This window comes from Cucumis sativus, chromosome 1 (assembly GCF_000004075.3).
Source record: "Cucumis sativus cultivar 9930 chromosome 1, Cucumber_9930_V3, whole genome shotgun sequence".
Lineage (NCBI taxonomy): Eukaryota > Viridiplantae > Streptophyta > Magnoliopsida > Cucurbitales > Cucurbitaceae > Cucumis > Cucumis sativus.
The window spans coordinates 29289284-29311996 of NC_026655.2; the positions used below are offsets into that span (position 1 = coordinate 29289284).

Here is a 22713-nt window from a genome sequence, read left to right on the forward strand (position 1 = left end):
ATGCTGCAATGTAGAATCTATAATGTGTCTTCCAATGTTATTGTTTTTTTTAACTCAACTATAACAACTATCTCTTGTATTGTTTGTTATAACATATGAAGTATTCACAAGTCAAAACCATCTTCAATAAAATCTTACAATCAAATTAGGGAATGAGTTTAAGACATCAATAGAAGCCAAATGATCAATGTTGTTGCCTCCTGAAGTACATAAAGAAACACAAGTTAGAGAGCTAATTAAAACAATCTCCACGGGGACATCAATTGTTAAAGAACCTTGATACTCAACCGAGAAAGAGGCATCGCAAATTTTGAAATGGAAAACAATCTCCTTGTGATTCAACATCTCCAAATAACTCGTGCAACTCATTCAAGTTGGGATAAAATATATGGCTCAATTTGTTGTTATTTAACTGAATCTGCTCCAAGCTGATAGCATAGTCAAACGATCCAAAGAAATATGCAACAAACCAGTGTTCATCAACCTCCAAGTTGAATCAATAAAAGACCAAAATAATAAAAACAATACCTTTTTAATTGACCAAGTTTCAATATTTCGTTCCACTCAGCTATACAGTTATTTTCCAGATTTAAAAGCCGCAGAAGATTAAATCCTTCAACCATAGAAGACGATTCAGGCTGAAAATGAGATCACAACAGAAACAAAAGTTTACAAGGAGTAGCATAGATGCGCACAAGAAAGTGACAAACAATAATGAACAAATTAATTGGAGTAATTGACTTTATAAATCCTTCCATTGTTTAATTCATTTCTACAACTCACGAGCGTTTTTTTTATAGAAACAACTTATTTCATTGAGAAAGAATGAAAGAATACAAAGGAATAAAAAAAACCAGCCCACCAAAACAGCTCGCCTAAAGAAAGGAGGTCCAACTAATCAAAATGTAACCTACGGAATAATTACAAAAGTTCCTCAAAATTGAGGCCCGAAGGAACAAATGAAATCTAATCAAATCCCAAACCTCCCTTTGGTCCCTTTCCTTACCACGAAAAACCCAATCATTCCTCTCCTCCCAATCACGACACACACCTCTACGAGCCACAAAAAGCACCCTTTCTCTCTGAAGGGCGGATGGAGGAGGAGCTCCTTGACGTAGCACGGGCACTCCTTCGACCAACAAAGTTAAGGCCAAACTCCTACAGAAAAGAGCTTCGCACAGGACACATGTACTAGCAATCCCAAAAGAGATGATCAAGGTGTCCCTCCGCCTCCTGACAAAGCAAGCAACCAAACGGCCCAACAAGCAGAGTCCTCTTAACAAGCCTATCAACGGTGTTAACATGACCAAGTAAGACTTGCAACTCACAAGTATTACTTGAAAGACTACAACATCATTTCAATTTTTTCCCTCCCCTTCTTTTTGATAGGAAACAAGAACTTCAATTAATCAAAAGAACATCTAAGTGCTAGGGAAGAAAAGTCCCCCAAGAGTAACAAGAAAAGTTTTCCAATCAGAGTATATCATAAAACTATCGTTACAAAAGAACTTATGATTTGAACACCACCGTTTACCCCAAAAAAACATTTATAACTAACTTATCTTCAAAGATCTGCTGGTTTCTTTTTTTCTGGTGAGACAAAAAAGGGCTCTAGTTTTGGAACACCACAAAATTTTAGTTATTTCTCAAAAGGGTAATGCCCCACGAACATTCAATCATCCAATCGCCTATTTTTTTTTTTTTTGAAACGGAGACAAGCTTCTGTATTAATAAAGGAAAATGAGACTAAAGTTCAAAGTACAAGAGAATCATACAAAGAGCAAAAGGTAAAGACAAACAACCAGACAAAATGCCCAAAGACGACCTCGGCCAATACAAGGAAAAAACGACCAAAACAAAACAAACGCAAAAATCCAATCGCCTATTCTAAGAGCCAAATACACACCATAGTCAGGAAAGGAGAATGAAGTAGGAGATGCTCCATGGACTCCTCATTCCTTAGATACAAAGAGCACACCAGAGGAGAGGACCCAACTTGGTGATTATCTATGCATTCTATTAGGCGTGTTTAATCTTCTATAGCCAACTATCCAAAGAAAAAATTACTGCTTTTGGAACTTTAAACTCCCAAATGAAATTAATCAATGGAGCTTTCAATCTACTTTTGTTTTTCGTGAAGAGTGGGAAACTAAATTTGGTAGAGAACACACCAATCGAGTCTAAGGTTCCCAAACCTCTATAGAATTGCCCAGCTTCAAAATGGCTCAGTTGCTGATCATTGGGATCAGTTTTGCTCGTCGTGGGCTCCCTTATTTCGAAGATCTCTTAAGTATGATGAATTTGCTGACCTCCAAAATTTAATTGGTTCGATTTCAAGATTTCAGGTGATAGAAAATCCGGATAAGATGATTTGGTCCTTATATTCAAGTGGGATTTTTACGGATAAATCACTTGTTAAGCATTTTTCCTTGGCAATCACCTATTGAGAAGGATTTTGAGATTGCGCTGTGGAAATTCATGTGTCCAAGAAGAGTGAATATCTTGGTTTTAGTTAATGATCTATGGAGCTTTGAACAGCACGGAAAGGATCCAGCACAAGCTACCATCTCACTGTTTGTCTCACTCAAGCTACCATTTCACCTATTTTTTAAATGTCCCTATGCGAGTAGATGCCAATCTGAATTATTTATGATTACTGGTTTGAACTGGGTGTCGAATAGAGACTTCCCAAACAATGTGCAGCAGATTCTGCTAGGAGTAAAGATGGAAAAACAAGCCAACTTACCTTGGTTCAACACGGTAAAAGCCCTCCTTTCTGAGTCGTGGTTTGGACGAAATCAGCTGATTTTCCAAGAAAAGGCTTCCTCTTGGTCTGATTGATTCGAAGCAGCCTCTCAACGCCTCTCATTGGTGTGCCATCTCAAAAGCTTTCACAAATTACCCGGTGCAAGACAGTCATTAATTGGAGAGTTTCTTCCAGCCTTAGCTAAGCTTTACAGTTTGTTTTACACTCTTATGTTGCAATTGTGTTCGCTTTAGGTTTCAAGGTTAAGACGATATTGCACGTTTTCTTTATTTCTGGTAGTTTGTTCTTGGAAGTGATGTGGTCACTTCAAAGATGTCAACCCAGTTGAGATGTCCAAATGCGTCTTCTGACCTTTAGGTTCTCTCTTTTCAGCTTCTTTATATATTCCTCTTGTATTTTGAGCTATTTATATCAATAAAGAGTTCTATTACCTTCTTTTTAGAAACAGATACGAGCCTCTTTGTTAAACGTGTTAACATAAGAGATTAATGCTTAAAGTACATGAGAATTATACTAAGAATGAAAAGAGTGATCACAAAAAAAAGTACAGACAAATTGAACAACAAAGACAACACAAACAAAACCCTGAGCAAAGCAGTAGAAAAATAAGAACAAAGAAAACTCAAAAAAAAATCCACAAGAAGCCCAAAAACAGCTAAAGATTGCAGACTAAAAACTTCAAAATGGATGGGGGAGAGCACCAAGGGAGAGCAAACAGCCAACTTCAAAATGGACGGCGGAGAACACCAAGGGCTAGCAAACAACCAAGCACCTTGTTGTTGAAAAGATAAGCCTCCTAAGTAGTCCTTAAATCTTGAGTGAGTGACTAGAACCAGAATATTTGAGAACTTTAGAGGGCCAAAATAATAGGAGCAAAACTTTAAAGGGCCAAAATAGCATAAGCAACCATCCAACCTCGCATGATCCACTACAACAGCCTTCGAAAAATATTGGCTTAAAAAACAGCCAAGAGCTATATTTCCTTTTTAAAAAAAATGCTTGCAGAAGAGTTTTTCTTACTAAAAGTATCTAATTACTGGTCTATTTACGTAGTTGGGGAAACCGTATAGATTAGAAGTCTTAGTTATATGATAGACCACCAATTGTAATACAATATAGTAGAACGAAAAAAAGTGAATGGCATGTGCACAGGGTGATGGAAGTGGAGGAAGTGGAAAACCACCTTAGTGGGGACCACATTTCATTACATGGGGAGGTTAAAAGGGAGAGATGGAAGGTGTGGTTAATCAGTTTCTGGGAGTGGAGGGCTGTAGTTCCTGGAGAGCATGAATGTTGTTCAGTTACTAAAATCTTAGAAGGTTATTTCCTTTATCGTGATTTACTTTTTATGTTAGAAAATTGCATCAAATGACAAAAACATTTAAAAAAAACAACTCATGGCACCAATTTTTTGCATATTGTGAATATGACAAAATTAGTGATATCAAACGGTAATCATAGGGCCATCAGAGGGTCATCATTTTTAAATTTGCTACTTTTGCAAATTTTAGCAAATTTAGAAAATGTTGTGATATGGACTCTATTATCATAATTTTTTTTGCTATTTTTGCAAAAGCCTCTTTTATGTTTGGATGTTTTATTTCAAACTGGGTAATTGTCTGTTTGTTTTGAATTTTGGTTCTGGTTTGTTAATTTCTGTGTTGATGTTTGTGTTTAAGTGTGTTTTGAAGACTGTTTAAGTGTGGATACTTCGTAAAAGTTTGGCTGTTTAATGAAAATATAGAACACATATCTGGTGTTCTATCATGATATCTTCTCTCTGCTTCATCATCTTAACAAAATCGATATTGTATTTTAGAACTCAAGGATACAACTGTACGACCTTAATTGAACAAAACCAATAGAACTGATCCCATTTAAGTAAGGGATAAAATCAGTAATATACGACAGAGCTAGTATTGTATTGAATGAAACTGAGTCCTCTATTCTCTGTTCTGAAGATCAATTCATCTCCACGGCTTGTAAGAGAATTTTTTTAAAAAAGGAAACGAGTCTAACTACCATTAATAGTGAAAAATAGAGAGACAAAAGTTCAATGTACAAGAAGGTTATACAAAGACAAAGCAATGGAGGGAAAGATATTCAAATTTTAACACAAAATTTGTTCTCTGAATTGAGTCTCAGAGCATTCAATTCAATTCAAACAACCCTTAACAATACGTACAATTATATCTTGTGTAAATTCCACGAGAGTTCTTCACAAGGAGACTAACTCAGTAATTACAGCAACGAGCAATGCTTCCTGCTCAAATCTTGGCGCACTCCCTTCTTACAACAATCCATTGAGATACATGCTTTGTCTCCTCTCCTCCCAATCTTCTTTCCAAAAGATCTTTTTATGGTTGCACACATACCATGTGTAAAACTATCCGTTGGTTCATTAAATTAGATTGGGGAGTAGTAGCAACTTACGATCTCAAAATTGACACACTTCCTCATTTTTCTTTTTTGAGAGGATTACAGAAATTTTTTATTAATAAGAACTCAAAGTACAAGAGAGTTATACAAAGAGAGCAATAAAGAAGTTCTAATCAAGGGTATCCTAGAGGGATCAGAAGGCATACCCGGACATCTCAACTAGGTTGACATCCCCATAGCGCCAATCGTCATATCCCGAGCAAAACAGAAAACCAAACAAAGGTACAATATTAAAAAGTCCAGCTTATAACAAGGGTCTAGAAGACAATACAGGACCAGAAAAACATAAAGAAACAATATGGAAGGCCCAAAAATAAAATTACAAAATTAAATGCTAAACGGAGGCAATCTTTTAAAGCTTCAAAATGCAGAAAGGAGCTTCAGACTGTGTAATCTGCGAACAATGGATATGATGCAGCAACTACCAGGCAGGTTGAGTGAGAAAAGCATCCTAGTTGAGGCAAATGTCTTGAATGAAATAATTAACGAACTCCTTTTTTAAGGAACACCAAACTGCAGCATTAAGATCTACTGCACACAAATATCTACCCTTGTTCTTGCTTTATCATGGAAGCTACGTTGATTACGCTCGAACCAGTGTTTTTAAAGGCTCAAGGCGCACTAAGGCGCAATGGTCCTCTGGAGCCTAGGTGCAAGGTGCACAAAAGGCACGAGCTTTTTTTTCACAAAGGGCACTATATATAAAAAGAAATATATATATATACACGCATACATAGCAGAGCAACAATGAATAAAATATAAGTATATAGCTAAGGTGAAATTGAGACTTAACTCTAATGTATAAAATATTATAAAATTAATTTTCTACCTGAAAAACAAAAAAAAAACAACAGAAAACCACTCAGTATTCAACAACAAGTTAACAATCAAAATAAAAGTTCATCCCTAAAGATCAAACTCATCATCACTAAATTGATCCTCGTCTTCATTCACTCTTTCGTTAGACTTATAGCCACCAGTATCTTCTTCCAAGATGAAGTCATCCAAATTTACTTGTTTGCGTTGCATAGTAGACAAGGATGAACATGAAACATTAGTCTTTGCTCTTGAGGTACTAGCTTTAGAATAGAATGATGGTTCTTTTGCTCCGACAGCTCTTGAAACATCACCCCACGTTAAAGAATCGTCGTCAAATACCAACTCATCCTCCTCCTCAGAATCGTCATCCAATCTTCCAATCAACTATTTGTTACTATCATCAATATCTTTCAAGGAGATGGGGTCAACAATATCTCGTAGGTTGTATCGACGTTTTAATGCTCTGTTGTATTTGATGAACACTAGATCATTCAAACGACTTTGAGCAAGTCTATTTTGTTTTTTGCTATGAAGCTGCAAAATTAAAAAGTTTCATTGTCAATGAATCAACAAATTTTGATTTTCATTCTCAATGTACTTAAGGAGAGGAAGGTTAACCTGTTCAATTACACTCCAATTACGCAAGCATCCAGAAGCACTATAAGTAAGACCTAAAATTCTCACAGCAAACTTTTGCAAGTTTGGAGTTGATTGTCCAAAATTATCCCACCATTCCACTATAGGCACAAACAAAAAAATATATATTAATAGAATAGCTTGTTGCTAGAACCGTTGAGTAATTGTTTAGTTGAAATTTACCTGGAGATATTTTGTCCCTTTGTCTAATTGCTAAAGGTTGTCCGAATAATGCTTTAGCTCTCTTATACTTGCTTAGCTCTACAAGTATTTTGTCTTGTACTTCCAATGAAGCAACCATTTTCGTAATGCATGAGTAGAGTCCATTAACTATTTCATCATCCTCTTGGCTGTTGGGATTCGAATAATAGAATGACGGGTTTAAGTAATACCCCGCTGCATGCAGAGGACGATGCAACTGAAGCTCCCATCTTTTATCGATTATGGTGAAAATGTCCTTGTATTTTTCTTCATTATTATTGAAGGACTTAGCAATAGCTTCCTTAGCTCTATCCATGGCCTCATAAATATATCCCATAGGTGGCTTCTTCTCGCCATCAACCAATCTAAGAACTCTGACCAAAGGGGCAGATACTTTAAGAGCGAAAACAATTATAGTCCAAAAACTAGCCAACAAAATAGTCTGAACTACTCATTTCCCCTATTGCTCCTTACTACATTTGCTATCCTTCCATTCATCTAAAGTAAACATCTTCCTCAGGTTATTCTTTTGACAACGTATACTCGATAATGTAATGCAAGCAGTAACAAAACGAGTCTTAGCTGGTCTAACTAACTCCTTTTGGTTAGTAAAACGTCGCATCATGTTTAACAATCCAGGACGAACATATATGATGTTGCTAATCTCCATGCCTCCTTTCAATGTTCTGCGAATATTACAGATCTGGTATATATCCTCCAACATCAAATCTAAGCAATGAGCGGCACATGGAGACCATATTAACTGTGGTCGCTTTGCTTCTAACAATCTCCCTATTAACAAAAAAAAAAAGTACACATTTAGTGCAGAACTCAACTAAATCTAACAAATTAAAGTTATAACTTGTAAGTAGTCTACATTCTTACTTGCCATCACATTTGATGAGGCAGTATCTGTAACTACTTGTACAACATTCGCTTCTCCAATTCAGTCTGCAAAATTGTCAAGTAACTCAAACATCTTCTTTCCATCTTTCACATAAGATGAAGCATCGATGGACTCTATAAACATGGTGTCTTTAGGACTGTTAACTAAAAAGTTAATTAATGTCCTATTTCTTCTATCGGTCCATCCATCAGCCATAACAGTGCATCCAACCTTGGCCCACTCTGCCTTATGGCTACTCATCAACTCATTTGTTGCTTCTAATTACTTCTTCAAACATGGAACTCTTAACTCATGATAAGATGGTGGATCCAAGACCGAATTGCCCAATTGACTCAATCATAGGGGCAAAACTATCATATGTTCAAGCATTCATAGGCACTCTTGCATCATAAAATCATCGAGCAATTCTTTGGATGGTGTGCTCTCTCATTTCCTTCTTGTATGCCGCATTCAACGAAGTTTGTTTTCCTTTTTCCTTTCATTTTGAACCACGGTTTCTGGGTTGGGAGTAAAAAATGCATCCATTGGACCCTTTTGCCTTGGTTTCTTCAAGCTCGGGCCACTTGGTGTTGCCCTATTGTTTATACTAACACTCCCTTCATCTTCATCCTCGATACCGTAATCTTCTACATCAATGTCCACAATCAGATTTCTTTGTTCTTTAATCTCTTTTTTCTTGGACATGTACTCTTTAATTTCTTCTTTCACGTGATCCGGACATTTTATACGGACGGTGACATTTCTATAACCACCAATGAGGTGTTATTTCATTCTATATACCCCTCCTTTTGTTACTTTCGAACAAAATCCACAAACATATTTATATCTTGGTCCTTTTGCAACTGACCATATTTCCATGCCGGATCTTTTCTCGAACTTCCATCAGCCATCTATGATCTAAGTAATCAAAATAAGTATTCACAAATTATTTTTAAAAATTAACAAAAAAAAAAAACAAATCAGTATTTTTTTAAGTAATTCTACCTTAGAAAGTAGAAGGTATTTAAATAAACAGAAGGTATTCAAATCTGCACTTCTGTTGTAGTTTTTTTAAGAAAAAACAGCAGTTATGTTAAAAAGAAAAAAAAAAACAGAAGGTATTTATGTCAAAAAATTGAAAATTTTCCTAACCAGTAATGGTAATGATTTTGGGAAGCTTCCTTGTCTACTCTTTTCCTCTATTTTTGCACCAAAAAACAGAGTAATGGCAGCACCAAATAGATTTGTTGAAGAAGAAGAAACCTTGACGTTTTGTGTGAAGAAGAAGAAGGGTGGCCAGTGGACCTTACCTTGCCAAAGAGATTTGTTGAAGGTCGGCGCCGGTGACAGTTTCTTTGAAGCAGAAGCAGAAAGAAACGGAAGAAGTAAATGAAGAGTCGATGACGTGCGTATGCGTTAAAGAAAATTCGCGCGGGAGAAGAAGGGTCGTTTCTTCACTTTTACGTAATAGGTTTAAAAAACCTATATAATAATATTTTTTTATGATTAAAGCCCAGCCCATTAGTTATAAAGAAGCCCACGCCTAATGCGACTTAAGCCTAGGCGCGCCTCCCCTAAGCCGGGCTTTTCAAAAAACGGTTCGCTTCCTCACAAATAAGCCCCAAGTGGGCGACTTGAGCCTAGGCGTGCACCTTATTGGGCTTGTGAATAAACTGGCTCGGACCATAATTATGTGGTTTTTTGGGTAAAATCGAACCTAATGGAAGTTGAACCACACCAGCACTTAGTGAACGATCAAAACCAGTCAAAATTGAACAAGGAGAAAATCCTTACGCAGCAGAAGGAAGAGACGAGGCAGTTCAAAAAAACATGAGGGAGATTCTCACTAGCCTTCAAACATAGAGAACAGATCAAAGAAGAGAGGTATTTATTAGGGGATTTCTTTTGCAAAATTTCTGAACTGTTAAGGGACCCACAAACCGTAATCCAAATCAAAATGTTAATTCTCCGTGGGCTGCCTGATTTCCAAAATTGCTGTAAAAAGATGTTTATCCATTGGGGAGGCAGTTTTAGGTGAGCCAAAAGAGACTTAATAGTAAACCGGCCATGGGGATCAATGGACCATGATCTATAATCGTCGGAATTAACCATTTTTTTCAGTTGAGAGGATGGATAGTAATGAATGAAATTCTGCAATTTCATCATCTTTCAAGCATCTTCTAAAGGTCAATGACCAAGATGAAATATCATAGTCCCAATGTGCTGCTGCTAAACCGGTAGGCAAAAGAGCAATTCTAAAGAGCTTGGAAAATTGCTCCTTAATAGGTGCTGTCCAAAAACTGATTCTCCAACCATTACCAAGATTAATGGAGGCTAAAGAGTCTACCGACCTCCAAACTCTAGCAATGTTAACCCAAAAACTCCTTGGGCTGTTAAGGGACTTTCCTTTAGTAAACCAATCAAAAGCCTCCTTAGAGGTCGTTCCCAGGGAGAAACTTTATTATTGGGTCTAAATAAGGATTCTTTGTCCACTAGGGATTCTAGTTCTTTGTATAATTCTCTTGTACTTTGAGCATTAGTTTCATTTCATTATATTAATGAAGAGGCTCATTTCTGGTGCCTCCCCTCTCAAAGATCTTTTTACCTTACTTTACAGAATTGCCTTACTTCCCCATGGTCGGTTGCAGACCATTGAGATTTGGATACCCTCCCTTGGTCTTTATCCTTTAGAAGAAGCTTAAAAGAAGCTGAAATTGCAAAATTCCAATCCTTACTTTCTCTCCTCTCATTTGAAAAAAATTTTGATTCTGAAGACCACAAATAGGGTCATTTGACCATCAAGGTCGTTTTACCGTTAAATCTCTCTCGGTGCACTTACATTCTGCCTCCCAAATCGATAAACGTTTATTTAAAGCCTTGTGGAAGTCAAATAGCCACAGAAGAGTTAATATTCTGATTTGGGTCTCTTAACAGTGCTAATATTCTGCAAAAGAAGGCACCTAACAAGTGTTTACTGCCCTCTGTTTGTCCTCTTTGCTTGAAGGCTAATGAGACTCAACTCCAATCGCTTTCTTCAATGCCCCTTCTTTTCCTTTTGCTGGAATAGAATCTTCTCCATTTTCAATATTGCTTGGGTTTCTTATGGCTCCCTTTGTTCCTCGGTTCTTCAGCTTCTGGAGGGTCCTCCACTTCCCAAGAAGCCTAGACTAATATGGTTAAACTTGTCAAAAGCTCTCCTCTCTGAACTGTGGTTTGAGAGAAACCAGCAGATTTTTCACGATAAGGAAAAACCTAATCCAGAAATTCTTCTCTCCGCAGAGCAAACACAGCAGCTTGGTGTTCCTTGAACAAAGATTTTGGGGCTTACTCCATTCAAGATATTTGCCTCAATTGGGCAGTTTTCCTCTCCCAACCAACCCTTTAATCTTTGTTTTTGGCAGGCCTTTTTTGGAGTTTATTTTCTATTCAGTTTTTGGATTTCTCAGCAGCTGTTTTGTTCGGCTCAACCATCTTGACACTGGTGTTGTTTTTGTATTGCCTCTAATTTTTGCATTTTCTCTGTCTCAGCCCTATGTATTTAAGCTGGACTCAATTGTGTATTTTCTAGTGCATCATCTGTTTTGGTCAGTGTTATAATTGGGATATGAAGTTTTGGTGCTAAGGGAGTGTCAACCTGGGTGCACCTTCTGATCCCCTTGTTTTTTGTTCTTTAGTTCTTTATTACGCTCAATCTATATATCTCTTGTCTTTGAGTTTATCTTATTAATAAAGAAGTCTGTCTCCATTTAAAAAAAAAAAAAGAGGCTCGTTTCTGTTTCAAAAAAGTACAAACGGATTTCTATTCCCCCTTACTCTCGATTTTAGTAGAAGAGTAAATCTTTGCCCATTTTTCAAGATTTTATTAGAAGAGTAAATCTTTGCCCATTTTTCAAGATTTTAGAAGGGGTAGAGCAAACCTACAGGCAACAAGTTACAAATGAAATTAATAATCAGCCCAAGGGAACTGCAATTAGAGATTAAATTATTATATATCCATGCAACAGCTAGAAAATTTAAGGATCTCAAGTCAATACCTTTACTTCGCTTATATTATTTCCCATCAGATGTAGTTCTTCCATAGCCGGCAGTGAATGTTTAAGTATTTCAACCTATCATATAAAATTACACTTCAGATACATAAGGGACATGAGAAGGAACAAAAGAAGTATCCCCTCTCTCAATGGTACTAACCTGCATCCAAGTTATTCCAGTATTGTTTAGAACTAAAATACGAATGTGTTTCAATTGAAGGGGCCCTGAGATTTCACACGACAATAAGTTGTTCGATAAAATGATGGCTACAAGAGCTTGTAACTGGTCACAAATGATACTGATATCCTGCAGGAATAGATGGAGATAAACAATAAAACAATGATATTCATAACCACCAAACTGCCAGTGCCAACGAACAAAGCAATTACAATATTAGAAGGAAAAAAAACAGAAATATGCTCGTTCGTTCTTTCAATCCATCTCTTATATTTCTTGGATGGAATTAGATTTAAACAGATGTCAAAACTTCCTGCAGTGCGTGATACAGACCAAACCTCAAAGACATTTAAGTTAAAATTCACGGTTTTGGCCATTGGACAAGGCCACAGGTCCACAAGGGCATGCATACGTTGGAACGATTGAATTTATAAAACTAAATAGTAAAAATAAATGAACAATTCTCATCTTCCAAGTGAAAAAACAACCAATGAGTCCCTACCAAGTCTCACCCTGAAGCAGAAAGTAACTGATCAAACCTAACATAAACCAAAGTACTTACTGAAAAAGCAACAAAGGATCTATGGGGGGGATATAAGACAGGTGTCAATTCTAACATTGAAAATGGCAGTTAATTGCAAGTTGTGATGTACATTTTAAGTGAACGTCCTGCTAAGAGGGTGAACAGGAATGATTTTCTTTAAATGTTACCTTCCAATCTGATAGCAAATTTCCAGTCAGGTCAAGCTGTTTTAGGTCTGAAATGGAGACATTGCACATGAATTATATATGATTACATTAGAACAATAAACAGTAATAGAGCAAAAGATCATCCCAGAAAACATTGAACTGTTAACCTATACGCTGTGGTAGGATTAGAGTAAATTTGGAAACCTTGGTTAAATCTTTAATTGATTACTATTAGAATTAGTTTTCTTGTTTGATTAGGATTATGATTAGCTCCTCTGGTTTAATAGGATTAGGATTAGTTTCTTTGATTAGTTAGGGTTATGATTAGTTTTCTTCAAAATTCTCCATAAGTAAAGGAATTCTTCTTGGATGGTAGCTTTTGATTTATAATTGTTAAATTTGTATATTATTGAATAATTGATTTAAATTGAAATACAGTCAATTACAGAATATATTGAATCCAACAAACTCAATAAAGGAAAAAAACATAAAAGAAAAATATTGATATGAAAAATACAAAATAGGAAAACACCCTAATTTAATTTTAACCTCAAACTCAACGTGGTAGAAATAATTTGAGTTTGTGAACAATGGACTGAAGCGACTCAATGGTAGAAATTGAAGTAAACTCACTAATTAAAGCACACCAAATCTGGGTTGGAAACAGCCACCCATGAAGAACTAGAACACAAAGAACTTCTAGGTTGGAAACAAGCTCATGAACTTCTGGGCTGGAAAGACGTAAAGGTCACCCACGAACTATTGAGCTAAAACATGGATCTTCATAAAGATCTAAAACCCACGAAGGTCTATACACACAGAAAACTTTGAGGCTGAACAAAGTACCCACAATGAATTAAAACACAAAGAACTGGGCTAGAGACAACGCACAAATTGCTGATTTGAAAAGAATTGGACAAAAACGCAGAATCAACTAAGCAAGTGAACCAAACCAAGCCAAACCTATTTAAAAGAAACAAATAACCCGAATCGCGAACATGAACTGAACTGAACCATTTCGAATAACTTGAATCGAATCGGTTTTGAAACGAAAGAGAGATAGATGGGCAAATCTGAGCGGCGGAGATCTCGAACGAGCGAGGCTATGGGCCAGTCGGTTAAATCTGGGCAGAGGGCAACCTAGTGCGGATTTGGAGAGAAGGGACGTCTGGCTTAGCGGTAGATTTGGTACACAAACAGATTTGGGCAGGGAGGTCAGTGCGAACAACGAACGTGCAACAACAAAGATGGCTAGGCTGTGTCGGGTCTGATCAATGCCAGATCTAGGTGGACAGTTTGGTCTATGGACGATCTCTTCGTACAGCAGAGCAGAAATCAATGTGTGGATCTGATTTAGGCAACGGATCTATGCGCAGATCTAGTTTGTCTCGACCAACAACGTCCGCTGGCGGAGATAAAGAGGCGGCAGCAATTGAATGAAACAAACTCTAGAAACCTCGCTCTGATACCATCCTAATTTTGTATATCATTGAATAATTGACTTAAATTGAAATAAAGTGAGTTGTAGAATAAATAGTCTCCAACAAACTCAATAAAGGAAAGGAACATAAAAGAAAAATACAAAATAGGAATAAACCTAATTTAGTGTTAATACTAATAAAGACTTTGATTTTATTGTTGGAGATTACTCTACTTTTATCCTTTAGGCTACATCCATTTGGTGTCAGAGCAACCGTCTGCACAAAGATCAACCATTGCCAATGGAAGACCGAAAAACTTGAAAGGAGATTCTTGAGCAATGCTTTGATGTAATAAAGGAATTATTAGTTAAACTACTTAACTGTTTCTATAACAACCTCAGAACCTTGCCATGTAACAAACTCAATAAATATCACATCTCTTAGCCATTATTGGCAGAAGATTTCATTTTGGGAAATTCATTCCAACTTTGAATTACATCATGCTCGTTGCTGAATAATCACACAACCAATTAGGAGAAACCCTTTAAGTTCAAGAGCAAGAAGAAATTTGAAGAATCCTTATTTTGGTTATGGAGAACAACCAAGAAACATTGAAACATATTCAAGAAAATTCACAAATCAATCCTACAACAATTATGAGGTCGAAACTAACTCAAGAAAACCCAATTTTTATATCAATTATGAAGTATGGGAGGAAATAAAGAAGGGAATAAAAGAGATCCAACGTTTGTTAGGAAAGATGAGTCAAAAAATGGATCAATTTTCAGAACAATGGCAAGAATTAAAAAGAGAAATAAATCAAGAAATAAATCAAGAAAATCACGTAGAGCTTGCAAGAGTAAAAGAAGATCAAGAATTCAACCAAGGTGGTGGAATCTTAAAAGAAACACAAAAGAAAAATCTAGCTGAGAAAGGAGGAAAACCCAAAAGAAATTTGGAACCCACACGTGGACCAATTGAAAAGGAAGAAAAAATGAGCTAATAAAATTTTAGGGTAAAGGCTAAGGCAGTCATGTTCAAGAAAATGTGATAATAGATGGAGGCGATTTCAGTGAAGGAGACAACAACCATGGGCAACCCAATTTGAAGAAGTTCGAATTTTTTGTTGCAGTCAATTGCTTGGAAAAACCGAGGAAGAATACACGGTAACACATGATCCATTCGACTTGACCCACATGATCCGACCTACTATGTGTGCTCAATTCCTGGCATGTATTTCACGCTCTCCAACCTCTTAAAAATTGTATGACCCAATCTGGGTTTCAGTCCTCCCCAGTTTCAATTTGCTGCCTCCTTTTTTGTGGGATTATTTCAAATCATTTCATCACAAATCCTGAACTATGCAACAACTTTTCAAATGGATTTATGGGTTGCTTTAATACTCAACTTTTCTAAAACGGTTGAGCAAAATTTTGCTGACAAGAGTGTGTTCAGTTCTCAACAACCAAAGAAAATTTTATATGAGGATCATGCTCTACAGTTCTTTGATTGGGCTCCTTCAATCTCTGTAGTATCAGGGCAAGGTTTCCATATGGCAACAATTTTATTTGGGATTCTAATAAATCATGAGGAAAAAGAACTGTGTTGTTCATTTTCTTTTTGAAACTCGAGGACGATTTTTTTTTGGGAGGGATAGATGATGTGGTGGTAGGATTAGAGTAAATTAAGATATCTTGGTTAAATCCCGATGTAGAACATCCTCCTTTCTTGATGTTTCTTCAAGTTCTTTAGTATTTCTTTAGCTAATTCATGAGTATCTTGAATTACTAATCTTGTATCTTGAGTTAGTTATAAATAAACTAACTCAACTCCAAGTTAGTTCTAAAACAACTAACTTCTAACAACTCTTGTAAACTTCCAGCCTATAAAAAGGCTTCCCCTCTCATTAAGAAATCATATATCAGAAGTACACATCCCCATCCTCCAATATGCCGATGATACTATCCTATTTTGTAAAGATGATGAAGCTAGCTTCTCGAGTTAAAGGAGGCTATCTACTTGTTCGAATGGTGCTCGGGTCAGAAAGTGAATTGGGACAAGTCTGCACTTAGTGGAGTTAATGTGGGGGACGAAGAACTACTTCAAATGGCTGGAAAACTAAGCTGTAAAGTGGTAGGTAAAGCTCCCATTTCAGTATTTAGGTCTCCCCTTGGGAGGCTATCCTGGGCAAAAAGTTTTTTGGCAATCAATGATTGATAGATTGATAGAGTACACAACAAATTGGACGGATGGAAAATGTTTAATCTTCAAAATTTCTCTTGGGAGGGGAACTCTGTAGTAAAATAAATCACTTGGTGTCTTGGAGAGAGGTCACACCTTCCCAGCTGGATGGGGAGCTAGGATTGGGAGGTATCAGAATTCAAAATACGGCACTCCTTGCTAAATGGGGGTGGAGGTACATCAAGGAAGACACCGCACTGTGGAGGAAGTGATTAGAATATTCATGGTGGTGAAAATTTTGATCGGCACACTCTAAGCAAATCAGGGAATAGTTTAAGAAACCCTTGGATCAGCATCTCAAGAGCATGGAAAAAGGTGGAAATTTTGGTATTCTTCAAGCTTGGTAATGGAAGAAGACTGGTATTCTAGGCAGATTCATGGGCTGGAGAAATCCCTTTTAAAATTCAATACCCAAAGTTATTAAAAATAGCCTTGCTGCCAACTGGTTCAGTTGCTGCCCATTGAGACAGTGACACATTCTTGGTCTGTAGTGTTTCCAAGACTACTTAAGGATGAGAAAATCCAAGAATTCCAATCTTTGTTACCCCTTCTCTCCTCAAAGAGAGTGAAAGAATTTGAAGATAGGAGGGCATGGTCCTTAGATGCCTCGGGTCATTTCTCAGTCAAATCCCTCTCCACACATCTCTCCATCTTCCCATTGGAGAAAGTTTGCTATAAAGCTCTTTGGAAAACCAGCAGCCCAAGGAGTATAAACATTTTAGTTTGGATTATGGTGTTCGGACTTCTTGATTGCTCCGTGATTATGCAAAGGAAGCTTCCTAATAAGTGTTTGCTGCCATCGGTGTGTCCTCTTTGTTTAAAGGACTGAGGATTTACTACACTTACATTTTATGCTCCTATTCCTCTAAATACTGGAATATCATCTTCGCTGTGTTTAAAGTGGTATGGGTTTTCGATGGATCCTTGAGCTCCAATGTTTTTCAGCTACTGAGGAGACCCTTGTTGCCAAAGACACCAAATCTAATTTGGGTAAATAAGGCAAAAGCGCTGCTGGCTAAGATATGGTTTGAACGCAATCAGCGTACTTTTCACGACAAGGAAAGGGGTTGGTTTGACATCGTGGACATGTCAAAAAGGAACACAGCAACCTGTTGCTCCTTCAACGCTGAATTCAAGGACTACTCAATTCAGGATATTTGTCTCAACTGGACTGCCTTCATTCAACATTCCCCTTAATGGGAGTTATGGCTTTTCTGAAGTCCAGTCTTCTGTGTTTAGATTCTTTTCTTGTAATGATTTTCTTCAGTTTAAATTTTGTCTAGATTGGCTGGTTTGTACTGCTGTATCTGGTCTTTATATGGTCTTTGCTTTTTCTTTGGAATACGATGATGGCACTATGGGGTGTCAACCTAGTTGAGATGTCCGTGTGCACCTCCTAATCCTATCTATCTATTCCTCCCTCTCTCTAGGTTTCTCTATTATTCTCATGGTAGAATTCTCTTGTACAATTCTCTTGTACTTTGAGATTCTATCAATAAAGAAGTTTGTCTCCGTTTCAAAAAAAGAAAAGATTCTAATGTTTCTTCCTATAAATAGTCCATAGAAAGATCAAATAAAATTCATCAAAAGAAGCTTGACATCAACTTTAAAAGGGTGATCATCAGTGATCAATTCTTCAGCTCCAAATAATTTCTTGAAAAAACAAAAATAAACAGAAATAAAGTACAAAAAAAAAAGGAAAAAAAAAAAAAAAAAAAGATAAGAAAACATGGCCTATAAGCCTTAAGGATGAGAGGCCCTGAAGCATAATTCAAAGAGTTAACAACAACAAAAGACCTCCAATCTAAATTGATAGTTAAATAGCGATTGCATTACAAAAATAATTATTAATAGCAATCCAAGAAGAAGTTGTCAATTGTACATTCTCACCAAAAAAATAAAAAAGTTGTACACTCGAAGAAAAAGCTTCAACTCCAAATGTCTGATCTTAGTCTTTTGTTACTCTGGTTTAATACAATGTTTTTTATTTTAAAAAAAATGCACAAGGGGCATGTCTGCATATTAACAGTATCTTGAAAATCAACAAGGTATTTGAATCAGTGAAGGCAAATGTAAACTTTATTGCGGTCAAGAAACTTACTTGGCAAGACGGAGCCAATTTGACCTGGATTCCCGAGAGAGCTAACACCCATATATGACAAGGATACACTAGTTAACTCCTCAAAACGACTAAGCTTGTCCTTAATAAGATCTTTACCCACAAACTGAACAGATACACGCTTGTCACTGGCTGAGAGTACGTACATTTCATCTGCAAGAGAGCAAATACCAATGTAAAGCAGGGCTTATGGAAATGTGGACAAGTAGTTAAGTACCAAAACAACTTCTTACACATGGAACAAAAGTGCACGTTGTTCTTAGTAAATGTAAAATGAATAAGCATTTGAAACAAATTTTGGGTTTATGCAGCAAGATTACATATACAATATACCACAATTAGCCAGCCATGCTAGGTGCAACTAGATAGTGATGATCAAGATACGTACCCTCTTCTTCTTTTGTAGAGTCGCCTCTATATCTGAGCTCCAATGCTTGGAGCAGCGAAATGCCAAGACTCAAATTCTGGAACCGAACAAACGAACCAGATCGTTCTGACTTTGCCTGAAAATAGCGAACCCCATTGATGGAACCATCGTGCTTACCATTGTTGTCATCCCAGTCCACTCCAACCCACGTTCCTGAATAACCTTCTAGGGTTCCTATGAAAGCCACTGTCCCAGTACGTCTGGGATCACCGACAAAGTGGACTCGTTGGCCCAACCTAAACTGGGATTGAAGCTGAATTGAGTCTTGCATCTTTTCTCCTGTTACATGGAGATCGAAGAATGTTATAGAATTCGATCATTTACGAGATTAGATTAGTTATTCTAAATATTGGGTTAAAGAGGGTTTTCTCTTTTTTTTTTCTTTTTTTTTCATATAATATAAGCAACAACTTTCATCCAAAAAAAATTGCACATGCATAAAAAAACAAGCTCACGTATAAGAAGCATCCCTATATAGGAAGGGACTCCAACTATGCAAAATAATGCTTGAAGAATAGTTACAAAAGGATATGAAAGTGAACAAGAGGCTAAACCTCACTAGGTCCCTATCCACCCCTCTAAAAGTCCTATTGTTCCACTTACCTCACAAAGTTCATAAGATCGCAAACTTACAACACCCAGGGATATGATTCAAATCCTCCTCTGCCTTCCAACAAAATATAAGACATAAGAAGCACGAACACTTCGTATTAGAGATGGTATGTATGACATGGATTCATCTAAAGACACGTGTCCAAAAAATTTTGGACACTATAAGGATTTAAGAAGAAAGAAATTACCTTATCATCCCTAACAACCTCTCATTGATAATCAAAACCATCCATTCAAGGTTGGAATGGGACCTTGAACTTAATTTTTATAGATATTATTAGTTTTTCATGGATAATTTTTATTTGATGACTTCGATAATAGTGTCAATATAAATCCTCTTGGTTTGGAAATTCAAGACTTTATTCCCATTAAGTAAAGGTAATATAAATCATCTTGGGTTGGAAATTCAAGACTTTATTCCCAATAACTGAAGGTAATGCTAAATATCCAAAGTATTTCATTAATACACAGCAATACTCTTTCTTCAAACTTAAATTAGTACCAAATACTTTAACCAAAATTGGTGTTGTAAATTTGTACCAACAAGGGTTACAGAATTAGCCGAGGAATTTTTTAATTCAAAGTCCACCCCTAACCTCAAATGGACAGTCGAACCTAACAAAGCTTTGCTCAAGGTTGCCCTTTTCTTAAATTAAACATGTAGCGATCCAAAGAGAATTTAAAAATAGAAATCACGTCCAAGATTTTAATCAAATTGGAGAAAGCTTAATAGTATTTGTTACCATGAAAACTCACCAAAGAGAACTCAATCCACGGTTGGACAGTGTCTCCAAAATGCTTGAAAACTGAGATCGAAAGCCAAAACAAGTTGGGTAAGTCAATCCAAAATTGGGTTGATAAAAACTCAAAAGAAGACAGATGTCTCAAGGCAAAGCTAAGTACTCAAGGTGGCAGATTAGAGGTGTTCATTGTCCCGTTTAGGCCGGGTTAGGATAGTTTTTTGGACCAATCCAAATTTATGAATTGATCAAATATTCAACCCAGTCAACCCAACTCTCATATTTTCAGGTTAGTTCCTCTATAGGGTGCTTACGAGGTCTGCCATGTCGAGGCATGATTTGTGCAATGCAATGATGTATCACACTTATTTAGTAAAATTTTTACTAGGGCAACTTACTCATGCATCACTAATCATGTTGACTCTCTAATGCATAACCCCTAGGTTTTCCAAAACTCTCGCTCATAACCTTTAGGTTTCCCAAAATCATGTTTTGATACAAAATTTGTCACATCCCGTTCCAGATTATCCTTGCATCGAGGAGTGAAGCTACACTTTGAAAATGTTTCTCTCAAAAGTGAAAAACTAGTAAACATATATTGATAAGATTTTGTAAAAAAATTCAACAAAGTCTCCCTTAAAAAATGGACTAACCACACCTGAAAAAGGGGAGAAAATCACACTTTTATGCTATTCAACTCAAAATAACACCGAGTGTGTCTCACCACACTCATCAAAATAATTGAAAGCCTCAAGGGAGAGTTTAAATACAATCTTAAAAAATAGTTACAAAATGTTTACACCCACAATTTCTCAAAAGGGGCTTCTTTACATAATCGTCCCCACTTCTAGACCATCCTCGTGATGCACTTCTAGACAATGCTAGGATGTCCACAACAAGTGGTGAGGCACTCAACGGGCACCTGGAACTTGACCGCTACCTAGAGAGGAAAAAAACATTGAAAACATGAACTAATGGCCCAGTGAGTGGCAAGTTTTGAAAAATGAAATTATAAAACATACTTCCAATAATGAATAGGTAAACATGGTTTGATAGTGAAAAGAAACATGATTAAAGTTTCTTAAATATACAATATAAAATGGTTATGAGTCTATAAAAATAAAACTCCCCAAACCTATCCATACCCAAACACACAATAATCTATAGTGAGTATCCAATCAAGAATAGCTCACACATGTTTAAGTCAATGTTAAAACATGCGACCATACTGAGCTCACACATATTTACGATCCAGTTTGTAACATATGTCGGTAAACCCAAGCTGAACGCACTAAATACACAGCCAAGAATAGCTCACACATGATCCATACGTCAAGAAAACATGTGACCAAACTGAGCTCATGCATATTCAGCACCTGCAACAGTGGCAACTCGAGCACCAGTTCCACATCATCGATAAATGCACTCCTATGTGCACATAGAGCTACCTCCAAAGGTTAATCTAGGCCTCAAGCCAAATCCACAATCTACATCCAGAACCTCACCTAGGTTCAGGTTCCTGGATCTCTGGGTTACATCCTCGTTCAACCCCAGAATCCTCTCTAAGAACCATATGTGGCACTATAGAAACACATTCACATAGCTTAAGGGTAAATCGCCAACTTTATACCATAAAGATAACATATTTCATGTTTAAAAGTCAAGCATGGTCAAAAACACATATTCATAAAGCCATTTTCAATCCTTAACCATCAACACGTGCTTTAAGAATAACATACCATCCAAATGATCTAGGTTTAATAACAAATCAATGAGTACTTTTTAAAACCAGTTGTGATCTAAATCATGTCTAATAAGTTTGAGTTCAACCACAGTTATGAAATATATGAGTTCATGAAAACCGGAAATCATAATTAAAAACATTTCAAACACATGGTTCATAAAACAATCCTAGCGTACTATAATAACATATATAGATTTATAATGAAAATCATGAAAATAAACCACTCACAGTCAGTGACTCAATCCCCTGGGATTATAAGCTTTCCCCGCTTCCATTTGACCCAAAACAATGATTAGGGTCATTCAGTTATATTCCCATATCAAAATGACACAACTATTACCATAACTCTTCCTAATGTCAACTCAAGCTATCTTACATTTCAACCACTCCAATTCCTCACATGCTTTAATTTAGACTAAAAATTTCACCTTTGGACCCTTAAACTTCAAATTTTAAACTCTTTAACACCATAAGCACCAAAATGTAAGTAAACTTAGTGGGTCTTTTAATTTAATACACTCTTATACTAAATATCGATAATTTTAGAGATCTGGTCTATTATGCCAAAATGAGTCAATCAACCTTAAACACTTCATAAGATCGCTTGCTCAAAGATGAGAAAATTTCAGAATACCAAGACTTGCTACAGTTAATTTTCGGGAAGGCAGTTTCAGATAACATAGACGAAAGAATTTGGTTGTTGGATCCCTCTGGTAAATTTCAATAAAGTCGCTATCCTCTCATCTTTCTCCTTCCTCTCCA

The 22713-nt window shown here is 36.6% G+C and overlaps 2 protein-coding genes across 11 annotated transcripts in view; both read right to left on the minus strand.

Moving 5' to 3' along the window:
- The window catches only part of LOC101202994 (tubulin-folding cofactor E), a 31666-nt gene that overhangs the window by 7296 nt on the left and 1657 nt on the right, over positions 1–22713 (minus strand). For 5 of the 10 annotated variants that reach the window (XR_004214068.1, XM_011661891.2, XM_031880197.1 and 2 more), the window contains 8 exons: positions 18817–19134; positions 18411–18581; positions 12669–12715; positions 11940–12086; positions 11783–11857; positions 529–638; positions 289–428; positions 139–200 (listed from right to left, as the gene is read on the minus strand). Coding sequence is in view for 9 of the 10 variants with exons in the window: in XM_031880197.1 (XP_031736057.1) it covers positions 139–200; positions 289–428; positions 529–638; positions 11783–11857; positions 11940–12086; positions 12669–12715; positions 18411–18581; positions 18817–19134 (1070 nt within the window). In the remaining variant the exon portion in view is untranslated. Of the gene's footprint in view, positions 1–138; positions 201–288; positions 429–528; positions 639–11782; positions 11858–11939; positions 12087–12668; positions 12716–18410; positions 18582–18816; positions 19135–20223; positions 20274–21013; positions 21148–22713 lie in introns of all 10 variants that reach the window. The other 5 variants (XM_031880200.1, XM_031880199.1, XM_031880198.1 and 2 more) reach the window with 3 other exon arrangements.
- On the minus strand, positions 5909–11596 carry LOC105436349. The gene is made up of 5 exons (XM_011661886.2): positions 8901–11596; positions 7748–8666; positions 6845–7654; positions 6644–6762; positions 5909–6559 (listed from the first exon to the last, which is right to left on the minus strand). The coding sequence occupies exons 3-5, from the start codon at positions 7197–7199 to the stop codon at positions 6410–6412; spliced, it is 624 nt and encodes a 207-aa protein (XP_011660188.2). The 5' UTR covers positions 7200–7654; positions 7748–8666; positions 8901–11596; the 3' UTR covers positions 5909–6409.

Bases quoted from the DNA above. Each gene is read 5' to 3' on its own strand.
- LOC105436349 (XM_011661886.2), bottom strand. From the start codon at position 7,199: ATGGGATATATTTATGAGGCCATGGATAGAGCTAAGGAAGCTATTGCT. The intron at 6,763-6,844 runs GTAAATTTCAAC...TTGTGCCTATAG, and splicing joins AAGGGACAAAATATCTCCAG to TGGAATGGTGGGATAATTTT. The intron at 6,560-6,643 runs GTTAACCTTCCT...TTAATTTTGCAG, and splicing joins ATTGGAGTGTAATTGAACAG to CTTCATAGCAAAAAACAAAA.